This window comes from Tyto alba, unplaced genomic scaffold (genome assembly GCF_018691265.1).
Source record: "Tyto alba isolate M040663 unplaced genomic scaffold, T.alba_DEE_v4.0 Super-Scaffold_45, whole genome shotgun sequence".
NCBI classification, from domain to species: Eukaryota; Metazoa; Chordata; class Aves; order Strigiformes; family Tytonidae; genus Tyto; species Tyto alba.
In genome coordinates, this window is record NW_024881321.1 from 19,327,370 (window position 1) to 19,352,624 (window position 25,255).

At 40.6% G+C, this 25,255-nt stretch overlaps 1 protein-coding gene across 1 annotated transcript; it reads right to left on the reverse strand.

The window, feature by feature from the left end:
- Positions 1-613: 613 nt before the first annotated feature.
- OBI1 (ORC ubiquitin ligase 1) lies at positions 614-23,533 on the reverse strand. The gene is made up of 6 exons (XM_042806175.1): positions 23,198-23,533; positions 18,303-18,438; positions 17,224-17,315; positions 15,321-15,569; positions 11,942-12,030; positions 614-2,955 (listed from the first exon to the last, which is right to left on the reverse strand). The coding sequence occupies exons 1-6, from the start codon at positions 23,267-23,269 to the stop codon at positions 1,458-1,460; spliced, it is 2,136 nt and encodes a 711-aa protein (XP_042662109.1). The 5' UTR covers positions 23,270-23,533; the 3' UTR covers positions 614-1,457.
- Positions 23,534-25,255: the final 1,722 nt, after the last annotated feature.

Consider the following 25,255-nt stretch of genomic DNA (forward strand, 5'->3'; position numbering starts at 1 on the left):
ACACGAATTGCACAAATGCATGCACACATTACAATGTGAAATGTAGTTCTTGTTCAAACCGCTTACAGGACTTAACTTCACAAAATACGCACTGGTCTACTGGAATTTTCCAGGGGGCTATCCTTCTTTTCAAAGGGACAAAAGGCAGCATATGGATTTTTCATATCATAGGTACTGCTGAGGTGAGGACATGTTTGTAAGAAATGTCATCAGAGGCCTATATAGAAAGAAAAACCTGCATCTTGCAATTAAATATGCCCTTTAAAAAACCCAAAACTTAAACACAATAATGCAAAGAAACCAATTTTGCTCCGCTGCTTAATTAGGTCTCCTGCCTGTAGTAGGCCATCACATTATGTTGACCTATGCAATACTTTATGGGAGAGTCACCTCCAGAGAGGCCGAAAGCCATTTCCATCAACTGTATCGATGCTGACACTGGAACAGTAATATGTCTAACAAGGAGGAGGAAAAGAGATTTGATTTCTTTTGTGTATAAACTCACATTTATGTTTTACAGAACTTAGATATCTCTTTTCCAAATTGTAATAAAAAAAAAAAAAGTTTTCCCATTCTTTTTTTGCTAATTCAATATTTGAGGCAACATCAAGGATTACAGTGCTTATAACATGTTTTATTCAATTCACATAGAAAAGCATGCAGTATTAATGTAAAATGGTAGAGTATTAATGTAAAATGTTCAGTGCACATTAGGTAAACAAGTCATTAGCATACAAACCCATTTTTATGGTCTATACAGGCATACTGAACACATTTAGAATAACAATGCTTTTTGGGAACTAAATTAAAAATTGTGCTTAACTTCAAAAAATACAAGTCATGTTTGCAGTGTGAAAGAAGGGATGCTTTCTAATTGAAGTGCTGTAACCCTGAAAAGAAAGGGGCTGCTACCTTACACCCACTTAAAACAAGAGTTTCAGTACAGTACAGTGCTATGAAACAGTTCAAGCAGCAACATTTCCTCTGGGAGGCAAGTTTTATGGCAAAACTGACATTGTTTTATAGCAATTTGATGAATCCATAGGATATATAGCCAGTAGCTGCCTTCCACGCACAAAATGTAATCTTTAGGAATGGAAAATGTAACCTTTAAAACAAATTCTTACATAAATGACTGATTTGACAAGACCACTTAAAACTGTCCTGTTCAAGGGTGCCATTAGCTGTGCTCATAACTGGAGGATAATGTAACCTGAAAACTTAAAAGAACATCCAAAACCCTAAAACCCCCAAGTAAGTAAGATGCCCAAAGAAAAGATTCTGGAATGGTTCGTCCCTAGGAAAGAGCTTGTAATGGGCAAGGGAACATTCCGTTTTCACCTGGTCGAAAAAGACAGGATCAGATTGCATGGAAGTCATTAAAAATTAAGTTCACCTGTAAATATTAAACATTTGCAGGTTGACAACTTTGAGTCACATTCAATTTCCAAGCAGAGTCAGTTTTTGGTGGTTTTTGATGGACTAGCACTGGAAAGGCTGCTTTGAATTTTCCTCTTGGTTGACTGACTGACATTTTTATTTTTCCTTTCAGCTATAAAGGAAGACATCCAAGGAGGATTAAGCTGATTGTGCAGGTCAGATGACATCTTTAAAAAGCAAGAACCAAACTTTTGTTCCTCAAACAACCTTTGTGAGTTACCAAACAGCAGACTCTGGGAAAAGTCTCTCTGAAATAAACGGTTTGGAGGTTTGCTATCACTAGCTGCTACATTTTGGCCTGTAAACAGCGGAAAGTGGTCATTCATATCCAGCTCAGATGGGGAGAGGATGGAAAACATAGCAGGTTTCCAGCCAGTTCTGTCAACTGCTAGATCGCTTGTCTCTGGACACTTCATACTCCGTTCCTCATTCATCTCTTCCAGTTTCTTCTCAGTTTCATTCAGAAGCTTAGAGCATTCTATTGACTTTGAAGAATTATCAAGATCAGAGGCCTTGAAATTATAGCATGGACTCTTGCTGTTGTCCGATTCGGACATCATTGAGTCCAATTCAGAAATTTTATCAAGGTAGGCTGCATCCATAGATGCCTCACTGGAGGTTCTTGTGCGATTCATTTCAGAAGAGCAGAGAGTATGTAGCCTTTTGGGCAAGCAAGAACCTGTTTTATCACTGGACTTTGCTGATGTCTCATCTGACTGACTGGCTACTGAATTTTGCTCTGATTCATCAAAATCTAAGTTCTCAGCAAAATTTGTGGGGCAGGTCCCCCAAAAACCTGATTTTCCTGTAGTAAAACAGTTTAGCTTCTTTTCGCTATTACAGCTGCCTGTGCCGTGTTCTGGAGAATCTTTGCTGCAGTCATCTGAAGCATCACAAAACTCTTCAAATTTCAGTTTTCTCAGGAATGTTGATGGTTTCCTTGCCTTTTCTTTTCCATCAGGAGTGTTCAACTGAAGGCGACTAAGAGACAGAAACGGAGTGCATGGCGGTGGAAGATCATAAAGTTCTTCTTCATCCTTATATGGGGTACATTCCTCAATTTTATTCCACTGCTCTTCTAAGCAGGCATCCATATTTGTAGTATTTTCATCCAGGAGAACTCCATGACATCCTGGAAATAGTTCTTTCTTTGGGGGACACTGGGTATTTGAACCATCTTGACTAGAAGAGCTTAAACAAGTTCCACCACTTGTCAGCTGTTCGAGACTGTCAGGACTCTGACTGGTAGTCAAAGCTTTTTTGTCCTCAACTTGGGTTTTCAAAGATGTTGTATCTTCAGTGCTCTCAGTTCCTTTAGCATCCGTGGAAAGTGCTCTCTCACTAACAGCACCTGCTGTCTGGGTTCCTTTGCCTGCATTTTTCAGCTGTAAAAGCTGACATTCCATTTCTTCTATGTATTTATCACTTCTTTCCAGTGCCTTTTTTAGACGGTTCATTTCACGTTCACTTTGTTCTACTTTGGACTGAAGTGCAGCTACTGTAAACCTACCAAACCTGTAAGAAGTAAAAAAGAAAGAAAGTATTAAGCTGGAAAAAGACATTCTTGTGGTGCTTTGCAAGCTCATTTCAAGAAAGAACAAAGCTATTAAGCACTATGTTAATTTGAAAACAAAAGTCAGAACTTTTCTCTGCTAGTTATAAAAAACAAAAATCATCATATATAATGCACAGGTGGAGGTGAATACCTGAAAAGCCAAAATTAAACTGTTAGTGGTAGTAAGGCAATAACAAGCAGATTACCCTTCCAGGGACTGGTTCTATCAATTCAACTCAAATATGCATGAAGAATTATCCCCTAAAACAATGGCAAAGATTTATGATAACATTTGAACAGTGGTCCACATCTTGAAATATTTACATTCAATCATTTTCCTACAGTACAGCAGTGTTTTACAATACATTTCTTACTCAATGTCACCTTGTCAAATATAAAATGCCAATATGAAATTCAGAAATTGCAATAGTCCTTAGAGGTGGTTTAAATACTTATATAGACTATTTCAATTATGTTCCTGTTAGATATACAGCTTTTCCTCAGCCATCGCGTGGATGGTACTTCCACTTACTTCAGAGCTACTTGTTTTTTTGAGCTTTACAACTGGTGCAATCTAATTTCTTCCCTGACTCCAATACAAAAAAACCTGCCACTTGTGGTTTGTGAGAGTTGCGTGTTCGTGGGGCTTCCAGCCTGAGCACATTTTCAACTGCCAAGATACAGACTTGCCTTCCCCCTATCTTCCACCAGCTTTCAAGACTGACCTTCCCCAGAGGGCAGGTGAAGGTTTCAGCTATGTGCCCTGACTAATTCTAACCTGTCACTGACAGGAGGGCACCAGGGAATTCCCTGCTCCATTCGACGCTTTCAATTTACAGAAAGAAAAAACAATTAAAGTTCTGGTATTATTAGGAAGGAGAAAAGGACCTGCAGCCACCCTACAACTCTGACACGTAAGGTTTTCTATCACAAAGAAATGACAATTCTGTATGTGGGCTTACACACTAACCTCCGTTTTCCATCTTGCAGCTCCATGTCACAGCATAAGTTTACGTTCGCTCTTCCAGCACAAACACAGCCTGGAATTCCCACCCTGTTTCTTTGTCTGTCCGTCTGTCCCTCCTTCAGCATCTTTGAGTCACAGGGAATTCGCATTCCATCCCCTCACCCCTTTGCAAAATGCTCCCATCGCAGCCCTTAGACCAGTCAGGTCTGAAGGTGGTCTATCTGTGGCCTGTGACTATGCTGAAAAAAACATCCATGAATATCTATGCATGCATTTCGAGCAAAGAACCAAACTGGTTTTTGTTTCTTCAATTCCTGAGCCCAAAGCAGTAGGAAACTGCTCTACGCTGACAACTGCAATACAGTTAAATGGGCAGTCAGGGAAAGGAATAAGGGGTGTCACAAGCCCCAGACAAGCTGGGCATGAGTGACCAGATCTACTGCTGTATTTCACCGCTCCACTGTTTCTGCATATTGAAAGGACTCTGAAGATTTTTGGTGTAGATGTTTCCAGTGGTGGGGAAGATTCACACAACAGTCTAAGTCAGTTCTTCCACAGAATTGATAGTTGACTACGTTTTAAATCAGGTTAGCCTAAGATCCACACCATTTTGGTATTTGTCACTCACTGCTTTGTAGACATGAAATGGCAAGGTAGTAGTTTTATATTTAGACTAGGAGAGTTTACTTAGTAAGACTTTTTTCCCCTAAAAGAAGCTAGCTGGATTGGAACTCTATCGAGGCAAGGACACCCCCACCTCCACATTAACTCTACTCAATTATCTTTGTCTTCATAAAAATGAAGACAGACCATTTTTCATTTCCTTCTTCTATGGGTAACAAGTTTAAATTGATTATAGCAGTTTCTCCATTTCTGGTTGCATGTGAGAGGGAAATGGAAGAAAGGGTGTACAAGACCTCATACCTCTCCCCTACAAAACTTACATAAAAAGCAGAATCACAGACAGCTCAGGAATGTTTCAATTATACTTTTGGGTGAACAGGGTTACAATTAAATAAGCATCCTCATACACAACACATTTTGGCTTATTCCCTCCTTCAGTAAAAGGAACTCAGATTTTAGTTTAAAGTACTGAAGGAGCCACTGTAGCACAGCAGGGCCCAAACAAGACCCTTCTTGCTTTCCAGGAGTGATCGAAAACTATTTATTTTGCCTTTCTCTAACAGATCTGTTCACACAGCCTTACAGAACCAAACCCTACACTGCTTAATAAAGGATATAAAAGTGGTGCAAAAATACAATTTAGTCTAACAGCCAAGTGAGAGACGAGGAAAAATGCTTATGTAAAATAAGCAAGATTTTCTGGGGTCTGCTGTAACAGACACTTTGATATAAAAATTAAACATGTTTACATTTATATGCATACCTGACAATTCCTTTTTAATGGAAGAATGGTGTAATATGTTTATTTAATGCAAGTAGCATTAGTGACAGCCTGAGATTTGCTTATGAGGAAGAAGCACTGTATTCTCAAGTGCAACTTTTATAACAAGTGTCCTTTGGTTAAAAAAAAAAAATACAGTATGTTGCTCAAAGCAAAATAGCATCACTAATACGTTAATTGTTGTAGAGGGATGTGCTTGGGAATTTTGGTTTTCAGAAATGGAGCATATGACATGCTGCCTACAAACTGTTACCTCTGCAGTTAGGCACCAGAACAGTAGCTGCTTTCTGTTCCTGCTTTGAGACTTGTACGCATTTATTTCCCAAATTTTCAAGGACATGGATTTTTAAGACAGCCATATTACAATGCACAAGTTTAAACCAATTATGTCAGACCAGAGCATGACACAGGTGTTTTTGTGATTGATCTGGCAGGTCAACAAACACTTTAAGAGACTCGCATATTTTGGTTAAAGAAAGCAGAACCCTCATCTCCCCAAACCAAACCACTAAGCAATTTCCTCCTCTTTTTCCTTCAGATGTATAGTGAGCTGTGCCATAGCCGAAAAGTTATGCTCTGATGATGAGAATAGTAGAATGCAGTACAGTTACACGAAAATTAAAGTTCAGCCTGACACTCTAGATAAATTATTTTTCCTGAAGTATTTGAACCATTTCACACTTGGTAACAAGTTGATACATTCTTCAGTAGAAGTTAAGGTATTTGGTATACATGTGGTAAAGAGCACTTTTCATACCCTCATGCATGGACAAAGTCTTTTCAGTGTTAGGCTCCTGTTCTCTAGTTGTATTGCTTAAACAATGAGTTTGTATCTCACTGCATTTGTTTCAGGTACATCCTTTCTACAGAAAACCAAAAGCCCAGAGAAACTAGTGGTCACCCATAAAGTGAAGAGAAAGACATTTCAGGCAGGATTTGGATACTTCAACACAGGCACCTAGTGACACTTTAGATGGCCTAAGGTCTTTTACGTGACTGCTGGCCTCCAGCTATTGCTCTGGGAGAATACAGATGTCCTATAGGTCCTGTATCACAGCTGCCAGCCCCAGGCAGGTGTACTGGATATGTTACAGTGTCTGAGGTGACACTGGATGTCTAGGTGAGCACTTGAACCCCGTATTTCAGGACCTTTCCTCAGTCAGAGTCCTTGTCCCAGAATGATTGTAACTTGACACCAATGAGAAAGTTGCAGTCAGCTCTTACCTAGACAGAGCAAGACGGCTAACACAATAGCTATAATGTTCAAGTAACCCTCTTTCACATTATTCCACAACTGCTCCCTTAGTTATGTTTGAGTACTCCTGAAGATGTCCATTTGAAAGTTCTTTGGGATGTTTAATATCCTCTTACCTACAAGAGAACAATTTTCTTCAGTTCTTTCTTCTCTTCTTATCTAACAGTTCTGCAAATTCAGCTTTAGGGTTTTGTTTTCACACACCAGTGACCGCTGACTGTAGCAGATCTATCTAGCTGAGTCCTTAACTCATATCAACTCAGTTTAAAACCACACAACCTCATACAAGCATTTCTCTTTGTGGACAGTAAGCAGCTGCAGCAATTAATTTTCCTGTATAACCATTTACAGAAGACTGGGGCTGCAAGGATGCCATGGAAGATGACTCTCCAGTTCTAATCACCCGATGGCCCAGACTGGGGACTGCCCTGCAGCTCTGACAGATGAGCATGATCCATCCTCCGAAGGAAACGAAGGGTGAGGAGTGGGAAATGACAATGTACAGTCAGGGCAACGCCAGAGTGCAAAACCAAACCCAGTCCCATCATTTAGATACACATTTTTCACTTTGCTTCTGCAGTTAGATGAGAAGAAAGAGCTAATTTTCTAAGCTTGTAAAAGAACAAGTTATTTTCAATATAAGCAAATCCTGGGCAGTAAATCCTCTCCATCTCACAGCTCAGAGAATACTAGCCAATCTGAAGACACATGGCTTTCCTCATGAAAACTCTCCTGAGCATCAGGGCAATCCACTTCCTTCACACCACCTAAGTAAGGCTAAGCTGTTTGCTGGATGACTGCAGAGCAGCAGGATTTGAACAAAAGAACAGCCAAGGTACATTCTTTGAAGAGAGCTTCTCCTTTCACTTATGGAATTGGGTGAATTTAGACAAACGTGCAAAGCCTCTCCAAGAATTTTACTGTCTTTCAGTGAAGCAGCATTGGTCTTCCACATAGGAAAGACAGATCATACCCAAGGTCAGTGAACAACATAAGCCAGAAAGGATTACTTCAGAATTACTACCAAAAAAACCCAACCCAAAACCACTGGAAAACCCACAAAACCAAGTAGTGAGATCTGAATGTCCTTACCCATCTGCTTAAAGTTCAGATCTTCATGTCTGGAGTGGGTACTTCCTCTGTATTTGGTGCTACGACTCAAGAGCTCAATATGGCTTTGAAGGCCACTAAACAGCATTTATACCTACCTACTTTTAAGGCCACACTGCAACTGGTCCTTGAAGATAGCCACTCCTCTGAGACAGCAAGCTGAGAAAGAAGTCCAGTTTTCTATCAAGGAAGATAGCAGCATTCTTACTCTCTGCACCCTGGACACAGGTTACTAGAAGCCTATCTGTAGGCTCAGTGAAATGCAGACTGAATTAAGTAGTCTGGCATGAGTGGAAATATTTGAGTTAGACAAATATTCAATGTTGTACAGAATGACCTAAAAACTCAACATCCTTGGATTTCAGTGTGCTGGTAGCTGAAGTCACAAATCTAGACAAGATAAACAGTAGAACTGGAGAAAGGGAGAAAAACAAACCCCAAAACCAAAACAACAACAATAAAAGAATTCATAAAACCAGAGAAAAAGAGGTAACGCAACAATTTTCTGCACGTTACAGATAGTTTTTCAGACTGGGATTTTAACTGGAAGAAGGAATTAAATATTTAGGGAAAAGACTCCTAGGAAGCCTAGAAGTCTGGTTCAAGCTAATTTGAATCTAACCATTCATAAAATACACTATACCCTGGAGTGGATGGACTTGCTAGTTATTTTCCTTCAGGTAAAATGCAAACATCCCTTCGCCAAAAATGCTTTTAGATCCATTGTGCCTTGCCAACAGACATAATAGTTTTCTATATTAAGTAGAGCTGGAAGTAATAGGGCTTTATCATCCTGCAAAACTTAAGTTTTAGAAGTTTTCCTGTTCTGTATCAGGAAAATGGAAGTCACTGAAATTCCCTCAAGAGAAAGAGGAAACAAAGAACAAGCAACAACCATCAAACAATGAGCCTGATTTGCCTGAGAAATGTGAGACTAACTCAGGTCTTTGGCAAAAAATTTACCTCTACTTGCTTTTCAGATCTATGTCCCAACCATACAATGGTACAGTATTCTGGTGAAGGTCTACTCTCAAAAATGTTTCAGGAAAAAAAAGAAGTCTAATCAATCAGCATCATCAATTAAAAAACTGTGTAAAATTCTCTGACATGGCTGCAATGTCAATTTTATTGACATACATGACATTTTTCAGCAGGTTTTAATGGATCCAAACAAACAGCTCAAGACTATGATAAAAGGAGTTTTTTATTGACCATTGAAGAAGGCTATTTATATTTTTCTTGTGATGTCAGAGGTAGAGTCTGTTACAAAGGAAACACTGCCATCAGTGTTTCCTTTTGCTATAAAGCAAAGCCTACTAAAATAATTTAGGTTGTTATATTTATCCCCAGTATGTCATTATGCACAAAATTAACTACATTTGGGATAAGGGGACTGAATATTGACAAACCCTTTCAAAAATAATTTGATACAAGTTTTAGTTAGTTACCTAGCCAGTTGTTTAAGCATGAATCCATACCTGACAATCTGAAGGCAAGAAATATATGACAAATGAAACAATAGTGGTGACACTGAATTACAAAGATCCAATCCAGTAACTATTTTAAAATTCCACTAGAAAGCCATTCAGAAACTTTTTCCAAAATTACCTTCTCAAAAATTCTGAATAAAGTACACTGTATCAACCATACTGGCAAATCAGTGTACCCGCACAGAAAAGTTTAGTTATAGTGATACTGTGGGGCTCTGATGCTTATATCTTCAATTCTGATTTCATAAGCAAAGTAAGAAAACAGTTATTGCAACACCTGTTCAGTGTGTGAAGCCTAGTTGAAAGACCTTTTACATATTATCAGAGTTTGCCATCAGAACCAGAACATTTTAAAAACATCTTCATGTTAGGTCTGGTCTAAATATTGAACAGACTAAGGACTACAAGGGTAAAAGTTAATTAACAAAATCTGCTAGCAATGCTAAGATGGGAGAGACTTCCTACCATGTGAAGGATGTGACTGAAATTTGAAATAGTTGTTTTAAGTTTGACATGTGCATCAAAACACCAACTGGAAGAAAGTCATAAATGAGTAAAGTCCCACATCTTGGAAGGGGACATTTTCAGTGCAAATGCAAAATGAGGTAAGGAAGGTAACTTTCCAAGTAGCTACTTAGCAGAACTGACACTGGCCATTCACTCTAAAAGTGTCAGGTAATAGGAAGCAACAAAAACAGTATTGCAAGATATCAACATAAGATGCTGTAGAAAGAAGACAGTTTTTCTGCTCCATTTAGTGCTACTGAGGCTTAATTTCTACTCAGTTCTAAGCACTATTTCTTCAGAAAACCATAGACACTGGAGAGCCCTGAGAGTACAGCAAAACCAAGTAAGTGAGAAGTCTACTTCTTCTCTTAAGTCACACTTTTCTAGAAGAATTAGATAAATTCAGTCCAGAAGACATGACTAGGACTGAATGGGTATAGACAGCAAATCAAAATTGCTAAATTTGAAGTGTGGAAGGGTTTCTTCCAGGACAAATTTTTCTTGCGTGTACTTACAGTCTTGTGGTATACCACTGGGCTCAAAGTAAAACCACAACCGAAGATAGCAAAAGCAGGGTATAGACATGCAATTGTCTACACTCCTGAAGTGTTTGAACTGCTCCTGGCCCAGTTTAAGCCCAATTCAACTCATGTGCTCAATTCCCGTGCACAGTTCTAGAGTTAGCATGGGCCAAAAATCATTCCCAACAGGCAGGTAGGACACAACTATTTGTTCTGGAGACTATTAAAAAAAATGTTTAATAGAAGAGACATGGACAGACCAATCTAGCTGGCATCTGAGCTGCAAAAACAGACCTCAACATTGTTCAATTTATAATAACATTTGGCTATGTTTGTGCTTTTAAAGAAGGTGACTGGCTATTGGTTTAGGCCACACTGGCAAAAGATGGGAAAACAATCAGCTTGCAATAAAGACTAGTTCTTCAAACCCCCGCCTCTGCAATATCTAATTTTTCTGAGCAACAGGATGGTAAAGCATGCACAAGCTAGAAGAATCGGAAATTGTCTCCACTGGGGAGTTTACCTGACAACAGTAAAGTAAAACTCAAGTTAGATGATCTGGACTCTTCTAGTTCTTCTTTTCTAGGATGTATTTAGCTACATCTACTTACTTTTCAAGTTTGCCATCCTTGCCAACTCACTCTCAAATATTTTCACATAAGATGTTCCATGCCATCAAAGCCCTCTCCATTGCCAAGACCTTAAACAGGGCTCTAGATCCCATATTAGAGGACTTCAAGGCAGAACGCACTTTTATGCATAGCACAAGAATCATGCACCTTCCTTCCCGCGGTCTTGAATGACAACCAGTCTGGCAAGCAAGCTCACTATAAGGATGAATTTCATCTTCCAAGGAAGCGAGTTGTGAGCAAAAGCAAAATCCAGAGAGTTCTCTTCTCATGTTACACAGGTGCCCGCCCAGCCCCCTTCCTCAAAAGCACTCTATAAAGCTTCGGCCAGTGCTGCTCTTAGCTTTCTAAGTTCTAAACCAATGAGAGAAAAAAAGGTAGAAAACCAATGAAAGAAAGGAACACAACTTTAAATATATGAACACATTCCTTCACAAAGTACTTCAAGGAGAGGTACCTCAGCACTCAGCTGTAATCAGTATGGCAAAGTTTCTGCTTTTTGAGGTCACTGTCATTGATGTTTTAACTGTAAGACAAAGTATAAACACAGGTGTCAGTTCTGGGAATGCTGTTCTCACGCTGCAGAAGCTTGAGTCTACATATCTTGCCCAGACACAAAGCTATCAGGGACCTTCGTTGAATAGGGAGCCTAAGTCCACAGAACAAATTCAGCAGGCCGCAAAAGGAAGAACCAAACAAAACCAAACAAACAGAACATCTGCACTCAGTAATAGACATCCTACTTTGACCATATACCAGATTTAGATATTTCCCAATAACAAAAGTAAATTAACTGTAGAATTCAACTAATAAATCCAGTCCTTCAACACGGGCCACATAATGCAAACAATAGCACTTGCAGCCATGTCACATTCCTTCACTGTAGACTTGCTGCTATTCTGTAAGTTGCATTTGTCACCCAAGTTTATGAGGATAAAAATTCCAAAGTCTACCTGGAGACACATATGCAACACCATGTATAACACCACGGTTTTAGGTTAAAGTCCTACAACAGTTAAACAGTCTGTAAATAAAACATGGTATCTTAAAATATTCACATACTTTTGGGGTGATCTACTATCAACTTCAGCTTTTAGTCGCAAATTCTCTCTTAAAAGGCTATTGTTTTCCATGCTCAGTTTCTTATTTGCCTAAGGAAAAGAAAAGGAAAAAAATAAGTATACAGTAAAATAGAAATGAATTCTAATATTTATAGGACAAGCTGTTTCTCCCTTTTAAAGAGACAGAACTAGAAATGTGAAGGCAGGAAACAGCCTTCAGACAGGGACACCACTTCAAAATCACCATGGGAAATGGCTTGCAAAACTGAATAGCGAACAGACATTTTTTATTTATATTCCCAAAATACATTGCAAGTGTCCTATCTAGGGAAATAAACACAGCTATGTTAGTTAGCACAGAAAGTCATTAAGGAGATGTACTAATGGCAATTCCATGTTTTTTTTTCCACATGACTAAATACGTTAAGTACATTAACATTACAATATGCAGGTATCAGCAAAACTAACATTGAACAGCTTCCCCCATTCCAAATTAGAGTAAGATTACTTTGTGTTTTTTTGGCTTGTTTTTAAAGCATAGTTATCCTGTGGATGTAAATCCATTACGACAAGCTATTTGCAGTCTTTCTTCACTTTCTTCCAGGACATTGTGATTAAGGCTCCTGATTCACAACCCTTCTTATTCCTTGAATTGAGGTCAATTCTTCCTTCTTAGTTCAGCAGACACCCTTGTTAACAAGATACTTCATATAAAGAAAAGTCTTCCTGCCACCGTGTTTCAGAACAATGAATACCACCATCCTAGCAAGTAGAAAATACTCTTTGCATTCTGCTCAATCTCTGTATGCTGAAAATGGCACCACCAGTCCAAGACTCATAATTCATAGCCCCAATTAGATGATGCTTCCTCTGCATAATAAAAGTATGATCTAGAGTTAGATCCGAAGAAGAAACTATGCAACTGGGCTCAGGAGTGAAATGTACTTTTTCAGAAGCATCAAATAGTGCAAGAAGAGAGGTAGAAAACTCTTAAATGCCTATACAAATATCCCCAGCAACCCCTCCAGGTGAGGCTAAGACAGTGGAGGGGAGGGGGAATGGAGCAGAAAAAACCCCAAACACTTCCCCCCCCCGCCAACACCACACTATTGCTAGGGGTTGAAGGAGTAGATAGAGACTTCTGGTAAAAAAGGAATGGGAAGGGTGAGGCCAGGGCTTGGGTGCCTGAGTGTCAGCTATTTGGTATTTAAAAAAATAAAAGCAGAAACTATCCTGAAAGCAATGGGTAAGAATCCAGGATACCTCACTTCCAAAGGAGCATCAGACCATTTGACAACATGGCCAAGAACTTTCAAGAGAGAAAGACACACCTTTCTCCCAGCCACACAGGAAACTGCATGACTTGCATGGAGTTTTTAGGTAGGGCATCCACCTGGTACATGGCAAGGCAGGACTGAACCTCTTTTTTGTCCTTCCAGAGAGTGCTCTACCCTCCCAGTCAGTAATCTGCAAAGGATTCCCACCTGGAGCACAATGATTAGATTAATGAGTTCATGTAACCTCATTATTAACGAGTGTACATTGTCTAGTATTTCTACTACTGGGTTTGTATCACCATTTCCATCCTTGTTATGACTCCACTCAAAGTAATAATGCCTACTTTGGGAGTCTCTGCTCTAGGACATTAAATGATAAAGGTGGCTGCTATTTTCTGTCTCAGTTTGGTTTTGAAAAGAAAGAGATAGCAACCACATTTTCTGATGGACCCTGTCTCACTGGGAAATGATAGATTGTTGAAGCTCCTGTGTCAGGTACTTTAGGAAATAAGAATCTTTCTGGTTCCAGACTGAGTGTATGTGGAAAAGAGGTCTTGCTGTTCAGACTGGGGTTGGTCAGTGCATGCTCAGAAGCGAAACAAGGTCTAAAAGAAGAGTCAAGTGACTTTAGGTACTTCAGGAGTCAAGCAGCTGTCGAAGAGGGAACAGATGGGAAGAGAGTGTTGGACTCTATGATCTTAAAGGTCTTTTCCAACCTAAATGATTCTACGATCACATTTTAAGACTTGGTTCCTAAACCCCATCTAAACCCTTACTTGTACCTAACCTTTAACCAAATTCAGAAACTCGATAAACTTTGAACCCTTTTCTTCTAAGGCTGAAGTTCTACTGAAAAAAACTCCTCAAATGCACCCCTCCCTCAGTCCCTGACAAGAAGCAGTACAATTTAACTTTGAGTGGGGAGGTGGAGCAGTGTGAGAAATAATAAATTAGGCAGACAAGAACTCTCTGCTCTGAATCCCTTTTTGCCAACTACAAGTGTCTCTGAAGCTCCTGGGATCCTCTTAGGAGGGCATAAGGTGTGTCCCAGCCTGTAAAGTTGAAATCTGAGTCCAGCTAAGCTACTGAAAAAAGCTAACTTTGGAAACTCAGTTTATTCCGTTTAGTGTTTATCAGTCCAATCAGGGCCAGAATTTGCTTTAGACTACACAGAGGCAAATCTAGAACTGTCCCATTAACAACAGAATGGCAGAACAGTATAATGTGAGCCTCTGAGCCTGTAGCACAGGAAAAGTGTAAACACTATTAATGCTTACAAAGGGAGAGGGAAAAAAAAAAAAAAGTCCTAAACATGTAATGCTTTGGTTTTGCAGGAGGCAATCTCGAATTGTTACGAGAAGAAATAAAGGCAGCATTCTGAATAAATACAGGTCCAGTTCCTTACACATTGCCTTTCAAATTAATCTTGAAATTTCACTCTTCTTCAATGATTTGAAGTGATCCTTCTTGTGCCTGCATGTAGAGTTTGCAAGGTATTTTTATTTAGATGTATTTTCACATGACTATCTCTTGTATCCCTCCTTCTGTAGTAGCAGGTTTTCTTTTATATTACATTCAAGACGTGTAAAAAAAGCTGCAGGTTTCCAGTAAAGGATCTTCTGGTCATAAAATGCTGAAGCTTGTCTATTTTCGGTCAAAGGGTCAAGTTACTCTGTCTCAGCAAATTGCACCAAGAGTATTGGCTAGCAGGGAGGGCAATAGTGCAAAATCTGCCTCAGCCAATTGTACTGTGTTTGGCCACTGAATGTTGTAAAATAGATATATTATATAGATTATTGCAAGCCTGAAAAATCTGGTCATCAATACTGGTGACAAGTGCTACTATAATCCAATTATCCAGTCATAGAGTGACAGAGGAGTTGAAGAAGAGTCACATACAAGACCCACTAGAACAAGCAATAACATCTGACACTTGCAAAGGCTATATGGAAATACTATGATACACCAACAGTCAGTGGAATTCAACTTTTTCCTCTTTCTTCAGGATCTATGAAGTACCCAGAGGTCATGCTAGCTCTCACTCCCGTTTAACTAACATGAAACAGTTACACTCCAAGATAGCTGAAGAAATGTATTTATTACCTCCTTTAGCTTTTCCACATTATCCATCACTTTTTCATATATATCACTGGCAGCTTTCAGCTTTTTGCTCCATTCCTCTGGGGTTTCTGGGCCACTGGTACTTGCTTCATTTGCTGACTGGCTAGTTTCCTCATTTTGGCAAGACAAAGCTGATGCTGTAGGATCCAGAAGAGATTTCAGCTGTGTCTGTAAACTGAGATTTTTACCTCTCAGATCTTCCACTTCTTTTTGCAGGGATTCTATTTCATCCTAAAGGTGTCAGAAAGTCACAAGAATTAAAACAATGTACGAGATTAATTAAATAATACCAGCAAGTTCCCACAGCACTTTAGAAACATGGATTCTGGCAAACTCAGATGTTTGCCTTCACTTACACGTATATCTAAGTATGCTTGTATATTGTGCTCTAGGCAGGATTCTAATCAACCTGCACACTCAAGCATAGCTAAGGTTTTAGTGAAGGGAATTCCTTAACTACAGAAAGGACCCTGAACAAACTGGTGGGCAGACCAAAAACTTCAAAGCATCCAGCAACATGAATCTATTATTAGGGCACTCTGTGGGAGGATTTCCTGTATCAAGAGTGTTCTTAAGGTCGTCCTCTGCTGACTCATTTGCTGTTATTTGAGAATGTTCCTCTCATATCATTCTGAAACATCGTATGTTCGGATGCTAAAAGTCTCAAGATTCAAAATAGACAGAACACTGACTGGAAGAGGCTGCTCCAGCTACACGGAAGTAGCAACATCTTAGGAAAGACTCTCAAAATGCAAAGAACAAAGCTCTCAGCTGTATAGGTCTGAAATCACAGAGAAGGAAAAACCTTCAAAAGCTTGTTGTTAAGGGGATAAAAGAAATAATTTATCCTGAAAACATCTCTTCTACACTGTTCACCGACTGAAATACTTGAGTTGCTCAAGGTCAGGTTACTAAAGGAAGCTATGTATGGCATTTGCATAAATCCAAGGCATATTTGCATGAATAATCAGACTTTTTTTTTTTTTTTCCCCAGCATGAGAACAATCATTTTAAATTTAGTTGGTTTTAAGAGATTTATGTTATCCTATGCCTATCTGTGTGATTTTGGAGTTGATTCAATAGAAAGGCAGGAAACCTCCTTTTCCTGACTCCTTTCATAGAGAATGAAGGATGCTGAGCTACAGGCAAGCTTGTCATAAAAGACAGCTCTTACTTCCCCAGTGTTAAGGATATGTACAGTGTCCGTTTCCTTTCTCTCATTCTCCTCCCTGAGACAGGCTTCCTTACAAAATATGCGATGTCTTCACACTGCTGCTACTAAGGAAACAAGGGCTAAGAGAACAAACCAAGCATATTCCTTATTAACACCTTTTCACCTTGTTCCTAAGAGAATATTTTTCCAGCAGGAAAGTGGAGATAAACTTCCAAGCATTCACTCACTTTCAGAAAACAATAAAGCAACAATGATGAAAATTAACCTATGCCAGAAGGTTACAGTGGGCAGTATTCTCTAAGAAGGCATTTAGTCTCCCTGAGCAACAGGGAATTACTTCACAAAATGTTTGCATTTGCATCAAAGGGAAAACGAGAAGCCCTCAACACCCAATATGCATAAAGAAAACTCTCCCACACCACCTTGGGGTGGAATTCCCACAAAACTATAGAATTGGCTGTACTTGGTCACCTGTAGCATAAAGAGAATATCACCATGATTTCAGTGGGACCACTTTCAAGCACCAGCAAACGCGCTCTCACAACCCTAGCCAGAAGGTGAGATTTTAATGCAGCTGAGTTTCACATAGATCCAGTATAAACCTTCATTGAAATTAAAAACAATGGGACTTAAAGCAAAAGGACCGGTTGTATGCAGTAATTTAACAGCTGCAGTTCATCTGCAAAGTCACAACACTCCCCACATCCTTACCTCATATTCTTTGTGGAGCAATTCAAGCCTTGTTTTACGTAGGTGCTTTCTGACTGTTGGACTAAATATAGGATCACTTTCACTCGTTCCTCCTAAAGCAGCACAAGGTGAAAGAAACACTAATATTTCTTTTTCAGTCAATTAAATATTAGTAATCCACCCTATAGCACTCTCCATATTATCAACTACAAATACAGCTAATGTTGGACCAATCTACTACCAAGGGAGATTTAAAGTCCTTTCATTTTCAGAACAGGTTAAACAGGAGTGTCTTTTAGTAATGTTTAGAAGTCAAAATCCTGCCTCACAGAAGGAAGACAACTTTGAGTTTTTCAACTTTGTATTTTCCTTGACAAAATCTTATCTTCAAGATCATACTATTAAACAGATCTGGGGGTGGGGCAGGAATCAAGCATACATTTAATTAGCACAAGAGAGCACAAATTTCTAAAGTGAGATTGTTCAGATATATTTTCCTCCCAGAACCAAATAGCAGAGCTGACATTTTATGTCAAATAAAGATTGCAGTATTTCCCAGCTCTGAGGAAGTTCAGATCCTCATTCAGATGTTGTAGCTTTAGCCTATTTCTGTGCCAAGAGACATTTTCTTAAAAATAAAGCAAAAGGGAGGAAATAGTGAACAAAACAAAACAAACAAAAAAAAAAAAAAAAAGAAAAAAGACCACATAGTCATTCAACGTTCTGGATTTAAGTATACTATTTCTCAGTTAAATGATATTCTCTTAGGTCAACAGGTTGCAATGCATAGGTAGAGTATTTTAAACAAAATACATTTTTTTCCACTTAAAAGCATCATCCAACCAAGATTTAAAAAACAATCAGAGCCAGGGGGTACTTGTTGCCTTTGAATAATCTAGCCATTAATATACAGATCGTCTTTGGAATTTTTACATTGTAGCTATTATGTATGATTCCAGAAAGATTTAAAGTCAGGTCTTCCCTAGACATTGCTAAAAAACACACAGAGGAAAAAAACACCTAGACACCTTTGGACTCAAAAGAATCTCCTCCAGCAGTAAATAACAGCAAGTTATTTCAAAGCCTAAAGCTGTCCTTACCTATAATTTCCTTGCAAGGGTTTTCAGGTGTGATGGGAATCCTGCAAGCTGGACACTGATTATTGTTCTTCAGCCACACTTCAATACAAATGGAACAGAAGACATGGTTGTTGACACAGATGACCGGGTGACGGACCTTTTAATATTAACGGGGGGGGGGGGGGGGGGGGGGAATAAAAAAGAAAAGATACCAAACAAAAAGACACTATGAATACTTTAAAACTCTTTCAGGTAACAGCATATTAAAATACACTACTTCATCTCCCAGTGCCAGTCTGGTCTTGAAGGAAAGAGACACTGCTTCACATTGCTAGCTAGGAATGACCTCCTGACTCACAACTTCAAACTTCCCTATTATTGAAGGCACCAGAGCTACAACCATTTTTGCAAAACAGTCCTTGATTCCAAGACCTCATTAATACACAGTGTGGCAGGCACCCTTCCTTCACCACACAACCTCCAAGAACTGAAACCGACCACTCCAGTGAAATGCATTCACCTCCCTAGGTAGGAGGTGGCCAAAAAGACACGCACTAACTGATTTCCAAAAGTGAGGGAATGAGGGATTGATCCTGAGAACAACCAACACTTTGCCTTGGAAGAGGTGGCACTGAAACGGATAGTGTTACAGATTAACTCTAGCTTGCATGTAATCAGCTTCATGGAAATCAGCTTCAAAAAGGATAAGGGCCAAAACCACAGAGCAGAAACATGAACCAGCAATCACTAATTCAAGCCTCCTGCTAGATATGCATTGCTACTAAATAAATAATTACCCAAGAACGGGGCAGCTAACTGAAGGATTAAATATTCCAATCAGACACAGATCCTTTCAAGAAGCTTTCATTCCCTGTCCAAAATAGCAGGGTAAACAAACTTTTAGAAAATATTAATGACAACGCATTATTCTCTCTTGTCATTTAACTATAAACCCTGTTTGAAAGCAAGTGTGTATAGAGGGACCAAATATGATACGGAAGGAAAAAAAGACTTTCTCCTGTATCTTTGCCTTATTCCAGCTTCTGTTACAGCTTACTGTAATACACACTCTTAAACCTCTTCAGACTTAACATTAGTAACTATGTTAGGGGTCTCCGAAATAATTATTAATTTTAACTCCACCTCAGTCTTTACCCAAGAAATGTGTTTTAAGACACAGAAGTATCAGTATCTATTACTTTAGCTTCTTCTTGTATTACACTTAAAACCCAAGTTCAAGAGAATCCTTTCAACTTCAAAAGAAGTCATCATCCCCAAGATATTCCTCCTTCATTCTATTAGTAAAGTAGTCAAACTAAAAAGGAAAAATGAAATGTTGGCAGGGAAAAGCAAGCATCTGGAAAGGACAGCCAATAACTGCTTGAAAAAAAGATGAGATGTGTCCTCTTCTAATGATGGCCAAACAATTAGTGTTGCACAAGCTAAAATCCAAGCATTCTACAACTGAAATACACATGGATCTGAACTAGAGCCCAGATCCGTCAGTTTCTCCTCCAATTTACTACCTATGCCTCTGTCACATTACGGGATTCAAAATAGTTTTAAAACCTCCAATATGACAGTCCTGGGATCCAAGGGATTTATCTGTACACAAACAGAATTTCCAGTTACTGAAGGTGTGAATAGAGACTAAGTGATTTCTCCAAGTGTCCCTGCACTTTCATCTCTAATTAAGGAGGCTTTTGCTTGATTAATGCAAGCATTAACACACCAATGCTTTGGAATCTTTAAACATTACACTTTCAATTATTAAAAAGTAATCTTGCTATTTACTGCTTTTCTTTACCAGAAAAAGAGCTTTCTCTAGTTTTCTCACCAGCCGCTAGAAGAAAAAAAATCCCAACTTTTTCTCTAGCTGTATTTCTTTCTTATTCAGAAGCAGCATGAGAACAGTTAGATGGATGGCGATGATAGGATATAGAGCAGAGTAACATAAAATAATCCAAACAGGAAAAGACATTTCAGGGGTACAGGTCTCCCCCCTGGAGAGCAAGAGACCCTCAGTTACCCCAAACCTGACATGGAAGTGCACTTCTTACAAGTGAATGATTATTCCATATCTCTAGCAAAATAGTAAGTCACATTTATTACTCTCCAGGGTACAGTGCTTCTGATTTACACACCTTTACAAGTTTCATTTCAGGGCTGAGGTTTGTACTTTTGTTGGCTCAGGATCCACACAAAGCAATCCAAGCGACAACAGCAGAAGCCGCTATTGAAATGTCACACAATGGCTGGGGGTGCCACTACCCTTCACCAAGTCCCTGAGCCACTGACTGTGACAAGCCCAAGGGGGTGGGGGATTGCAACATACTCATTATGAAAAAAGCATTTCACTTGAATTACAGCACAGTTTCAGTTCCTTAATCGACCACAATGTCTAGAAAGACTACAGCTTATTTGAGAAGGCTTGATGAGCTAAGTGATTTTGAGCAATTTCCTAATTTTTTCCCCACACATAATGTGACTTCTGTGCCAATCAAAATCAAATCCTGTACTCATCTATGTCACTTGGAAGGCACTTCTGGACCTTCAAGCAGCATTAACGGAGGAGCAGGCACATGGTAAAGCAGGCACAAGGCACATGATACCAGTGAATGAATCCCCAGACATCCTAGAGGGTTTCAACACACACTCAGAATTGTGTGTCCGAGACCAAGCAAACTGTCAAAACCAAAAACAACAGGAGAGACCTTCAATCATTGCAGGATGAGTAAACCTAATAGCCTAGTGCAGGTGGCTTCTGATCTGCTCACTAATTATGAATGCAAATACTTTAGAAGATGGTTCAGACCGTGTTAAAAGAACATTCAGGTAACAAACATGAAATTTATCCAAGCAATTAATTCTTATTATAAATCATTATTTGCACATCTTGCCAATATATTTACCACACTGCTCATACTAACAAAATGGGCTAACATGTTGTGTGTGTCCCCTCAAGATTCTACTTCACTAACAAGAGAGTGGTCAAAATTACTGAATGACTTTTTCTTCACTATTTCTTTTTATCCCTTTATTATGCACAAGGAATAGTTTCTATTTTGCACTCAGTTCTTTGCAAATTTTGCATAGATAGCAAAAGGTACATTCTGATTGTAGGGTGGGCCTTCTACTCAAGTTGAGGCTCATGCTACAAACCACAGAAGTATTAGAATACGTCAACCCTCTATGACACTTTCTGCTCCCTCTGGCAAGATTTTTCCCTTAATTTAAACTTTTTCTTCTTCTAACTGTACTCTCGAGAAGAACTTTTTCTGATGAAGTTTTTCAATTGAATTCCAAGCTAGAAACAAAGACATGTATTAAAAAAAAGGGCAGCCAGAGCTGCCAACTTTGGCAAAATTTGAATAGCTTCATGTGTCTACAAAGGAAAGTATCTGAATACCTTTATTACAGATATCACCAGTAGATTCACTTATATAATGTTATTATATTACCTCAGTGCAAGATACCGAGTAAGAAGAGTGTGGAAGTCTCTTCCAGTACAAACACAGGAACATCAATTCCTGACCAACTCCAGAAAAGAAGCGGAAGTATGAAACAGTGCCTTGAAACAGACCAGTGGCTTTATAGCAAAATAGGAGTGAATATCTAACAAATCTATCAAGTGTTTAGATTAGAAAGTCACTAGGATCAGATTCAAATAGCAAATACACTGTCAGTTTGATTTCACTCTCCTCTTCCAAAAGTATCCACTCCGCATTACAGACATAGTAAATTTATGTTCCCCTCCATTTTCATTAAACATAAATAGAAAAGGAGAGGGAACAGGACTACAGATATGAAGTCGTCCTTGGCTTCCACAGAAAAGCCAAGAAATGAGTAAACATAGCTGCTAAAAGCATCACTCTGTCCGAGTTCAGAGAGTTGAGAAAAGGGAGATGTCTGACTACTTCCACTACCAGCGCTACACCTACTTTATACATCAAGCACGCCTATTCTTTTGTTATCACTCCACCAGTAAAGGTCTGAGAGTAAAGGCCACGTGAGGTAGAAAGAAACTGGACAGTAAATGCCAGAGTACAAACATAAAAGGCTGTTTCTTCCCTTGTAATTAGTAGTGTGCTTTAAAAGGTTCATTTTGATTTGGAGAGCAAGAAAAAAAAAAAAAAAGTAGTGGGGAATGAGCAAAGAATCTGAGTAGCAATTAGTGACAGCTATGAAATTAGCTCTGGTGCTTTTAGAGAAGAACAGACAAGCAAGAGCCCTCAGCTTCCCGAGGGAGAAGGGGACTGAGAAAAGGTCAGAAAGAGGAAACGGAAACTTTTTCTCCAGATTGCTGCAGTTTTGTTCAATACTTTTAAAATCCGCTTGGTTAACGCATCCTGCTCTTTGTTTTTCTTGTCCTCTGCCACACAGCACCACGCTGAAACACAAACTCACCTAGCGTTTTAAAACTGATTACGCTATTGATACAGGAAGAAAAAAAATAAACCTCAAAACCTTCACCCTGGGAGCCATACCCCCGCATTTCGGCCACCTCGGGGTCTGGGGACCCCAGCCCCCTCCAACAGCCCCGGGGAGGCTCCTGCCTGGGGCCGCACGGATCCCACCATCCCAAGGCTGGCAACAAGCCTCGCCTGCAGCCGGGAACTGCCACTCCGGGCGACAGGACCCCTTCCTCCTCCTCCTCCCCGAGGAGAGGCCCCTCACCACCCCAAGGCGAAGAGACACCCGCCCGCTTGGAGAAGGGACCCCACCCCCCGAGTTTCTTCCCCGCGCCCAGCCGCTTAAAAGCGAGAAACCCCGGTGGGGCCAGGGCTGCGCGCCAAGGCCGGGCGGAGCGGGCCCGGTCGAGCCGGCTGGGTCTCTCCCCTCTCGCCGTACACACCGCCACGGCGGGGGCTGAGGGGGAAGGGCAGCAGCAGCAGCAGCAGCAGCGGCACCGTTACCTTCCCCAGGCAGATGTGGCAGGTGATGGGCAGCGTGAGGGACAGCGTGACGCTGGGACCGTGCTGCGCCATCGCGGCGGCGCGGCCCGGCCCGGCCCGGCCCCGCCAGCACGGAAGTCCCACAGGCGGTAACGGCGGCGGCAGCCCCCCGCCAGCCCCGCTACGGCAAGCCGGAGAGGCCAAACCGCCGCCCCGGCGGAGGGGAGGCGGCGCTCGCTTTTAGCCGCGCTCGCTTTTAGCCGCGCTCCCCCGGGAGGGCGGGAGCCGCCCGCCGGCCCCTCACGGCTCTGCTCCCCGCCGGCTCTGCGGCCCCGCCGGCTCTGCGGCCCGGAGGACCCGCGCGGGTTTTGGCCTACGCGCGGCCTCGCTGAGGGGAAACGCAGGGCGGTGGGTGAAGGGCCCTTGCGGGAGGACGCCGACGCGGTTCCGAGGGCTGCCCTTTCCCCTTATAAACCTATCCGTCGCTCAGGTTTCATTTTGTTGAATTAAATGAATCGACATTTTAATCCTGGTAATTCCCTCGAGTCTTCCTCTGTGCTTTTCCCCTTGCCTTTTTTTTTTTTTTTTTTTTTTTTTAATTCCTAATACAGCGAATGTTCCAAGGGAAAGGCACGAGCGCTGCTTCCCCATGACCTCGTGTGCGGTTGCCCGTGCCTGGCACGGCCCCTCTGCTCCCACGCTGCTCTCCCACTGCATAGGCAATTTGGCCAAAACCCCTCCCTCTTGGCCCAAAGCATTGGCTGGTTGATTCAGGTGGGATTTTCACAGCCCAGGTGCCTGTGGCTTTGAGGGCGACAAGGAACTGTGGGCAGGGATAAGCCCCCCAGCCTTGCGAGTGCCATGCGTGGTGGTGCCTGCCTGGTGACGCCTGATGGAAGATCCTGTCCCGATCCATGGAAACTGAGGGGCCAATTCCACGGATGAAAATTCGCATCTGCTGCCTGCCTTGCACTAACAACTCTCCAAACTGCAAAGCCTTGGTGTTGGGCTTTCGGGGCTGCTGGAGTGCAGCTGGGAAGCGGTGCGGGCAGGACGGGAGGCTCCTAGGAGTCTGCTCACTCGACCTCAGTCCCAGGATTCCTGTAGTTTCTTGTAAATGTGCCACAGCATGCTGAAAATTACAGACCTGAGTGGTTTAACATTGTGCCACATGATAAATGCTTAGAATGCTGAGCAGATAATTCAAACAGGCATAAAGTTGTGGATGCAATGATTAACAAGGAAAGTGTCTTAGGCTGACATAGCAGAGTTGCACAGATGCATTTTAATTTGCTATATGTAAGTCACCACAAATAAAGTGAGTAGACATGGTGACATTCCAGCGTAGACAAGGCCAAGTGCCCTTGAGGGTAACGTATCCTTAAGTGGGAAAGGACAGGTTTGAATAAGGTGCACTTGATAAAAATTGAGTATTTATGTGTTAAAACACAACATGTTTTAGTAAACTTCAGAAAAAATGATTTAATGTCAAGTAGAAAAGGAACCCGTTAGCAATATAATGGACATACCGTTAATTATCATAAACTGGAATGAGCGGACATCCACTGCGAGGAGATGCAGTCCTGGCATGATCGACCTGCCACTTAGGTAGGAGGGCGATCAGAGAATTTTCACAAGAGAAATGTAAAATTATTGTGTTTTGAGCTTTAAACAGAACCACTGAAGCCTGAAATCTATTGAGTGAGTTTATCGTGCAGTCAGTGAACTGCACAGGAATGCAGTGAATCCCTGCTATTTTGTCTTTCTTAGCTTTATTTTTATATTGATTTTTAATGAAAAAATGTGAATAGACAATACAAAGAGCAGAAAGGGTAAATGCATGAAAGAGAAATCAAAAGCAAGGAAATGCATCTTACAGCTGACATGTGAAACTGTTTTAAATAAATCTGGGATAAAGCAGGAACCCTTTCAAAGGCATGACTTCCACTGCTTCAAAAAGTGTATGTAACTGGAAAGTGACCTGTTAGAGAACTAGCTCTGTTGGGATGAATATATTTTCTCTCAAGTAAAAATAGCTTGCAAAGGAGCTTATTTTTCCGAATAAGCTGCTAAAAGGAA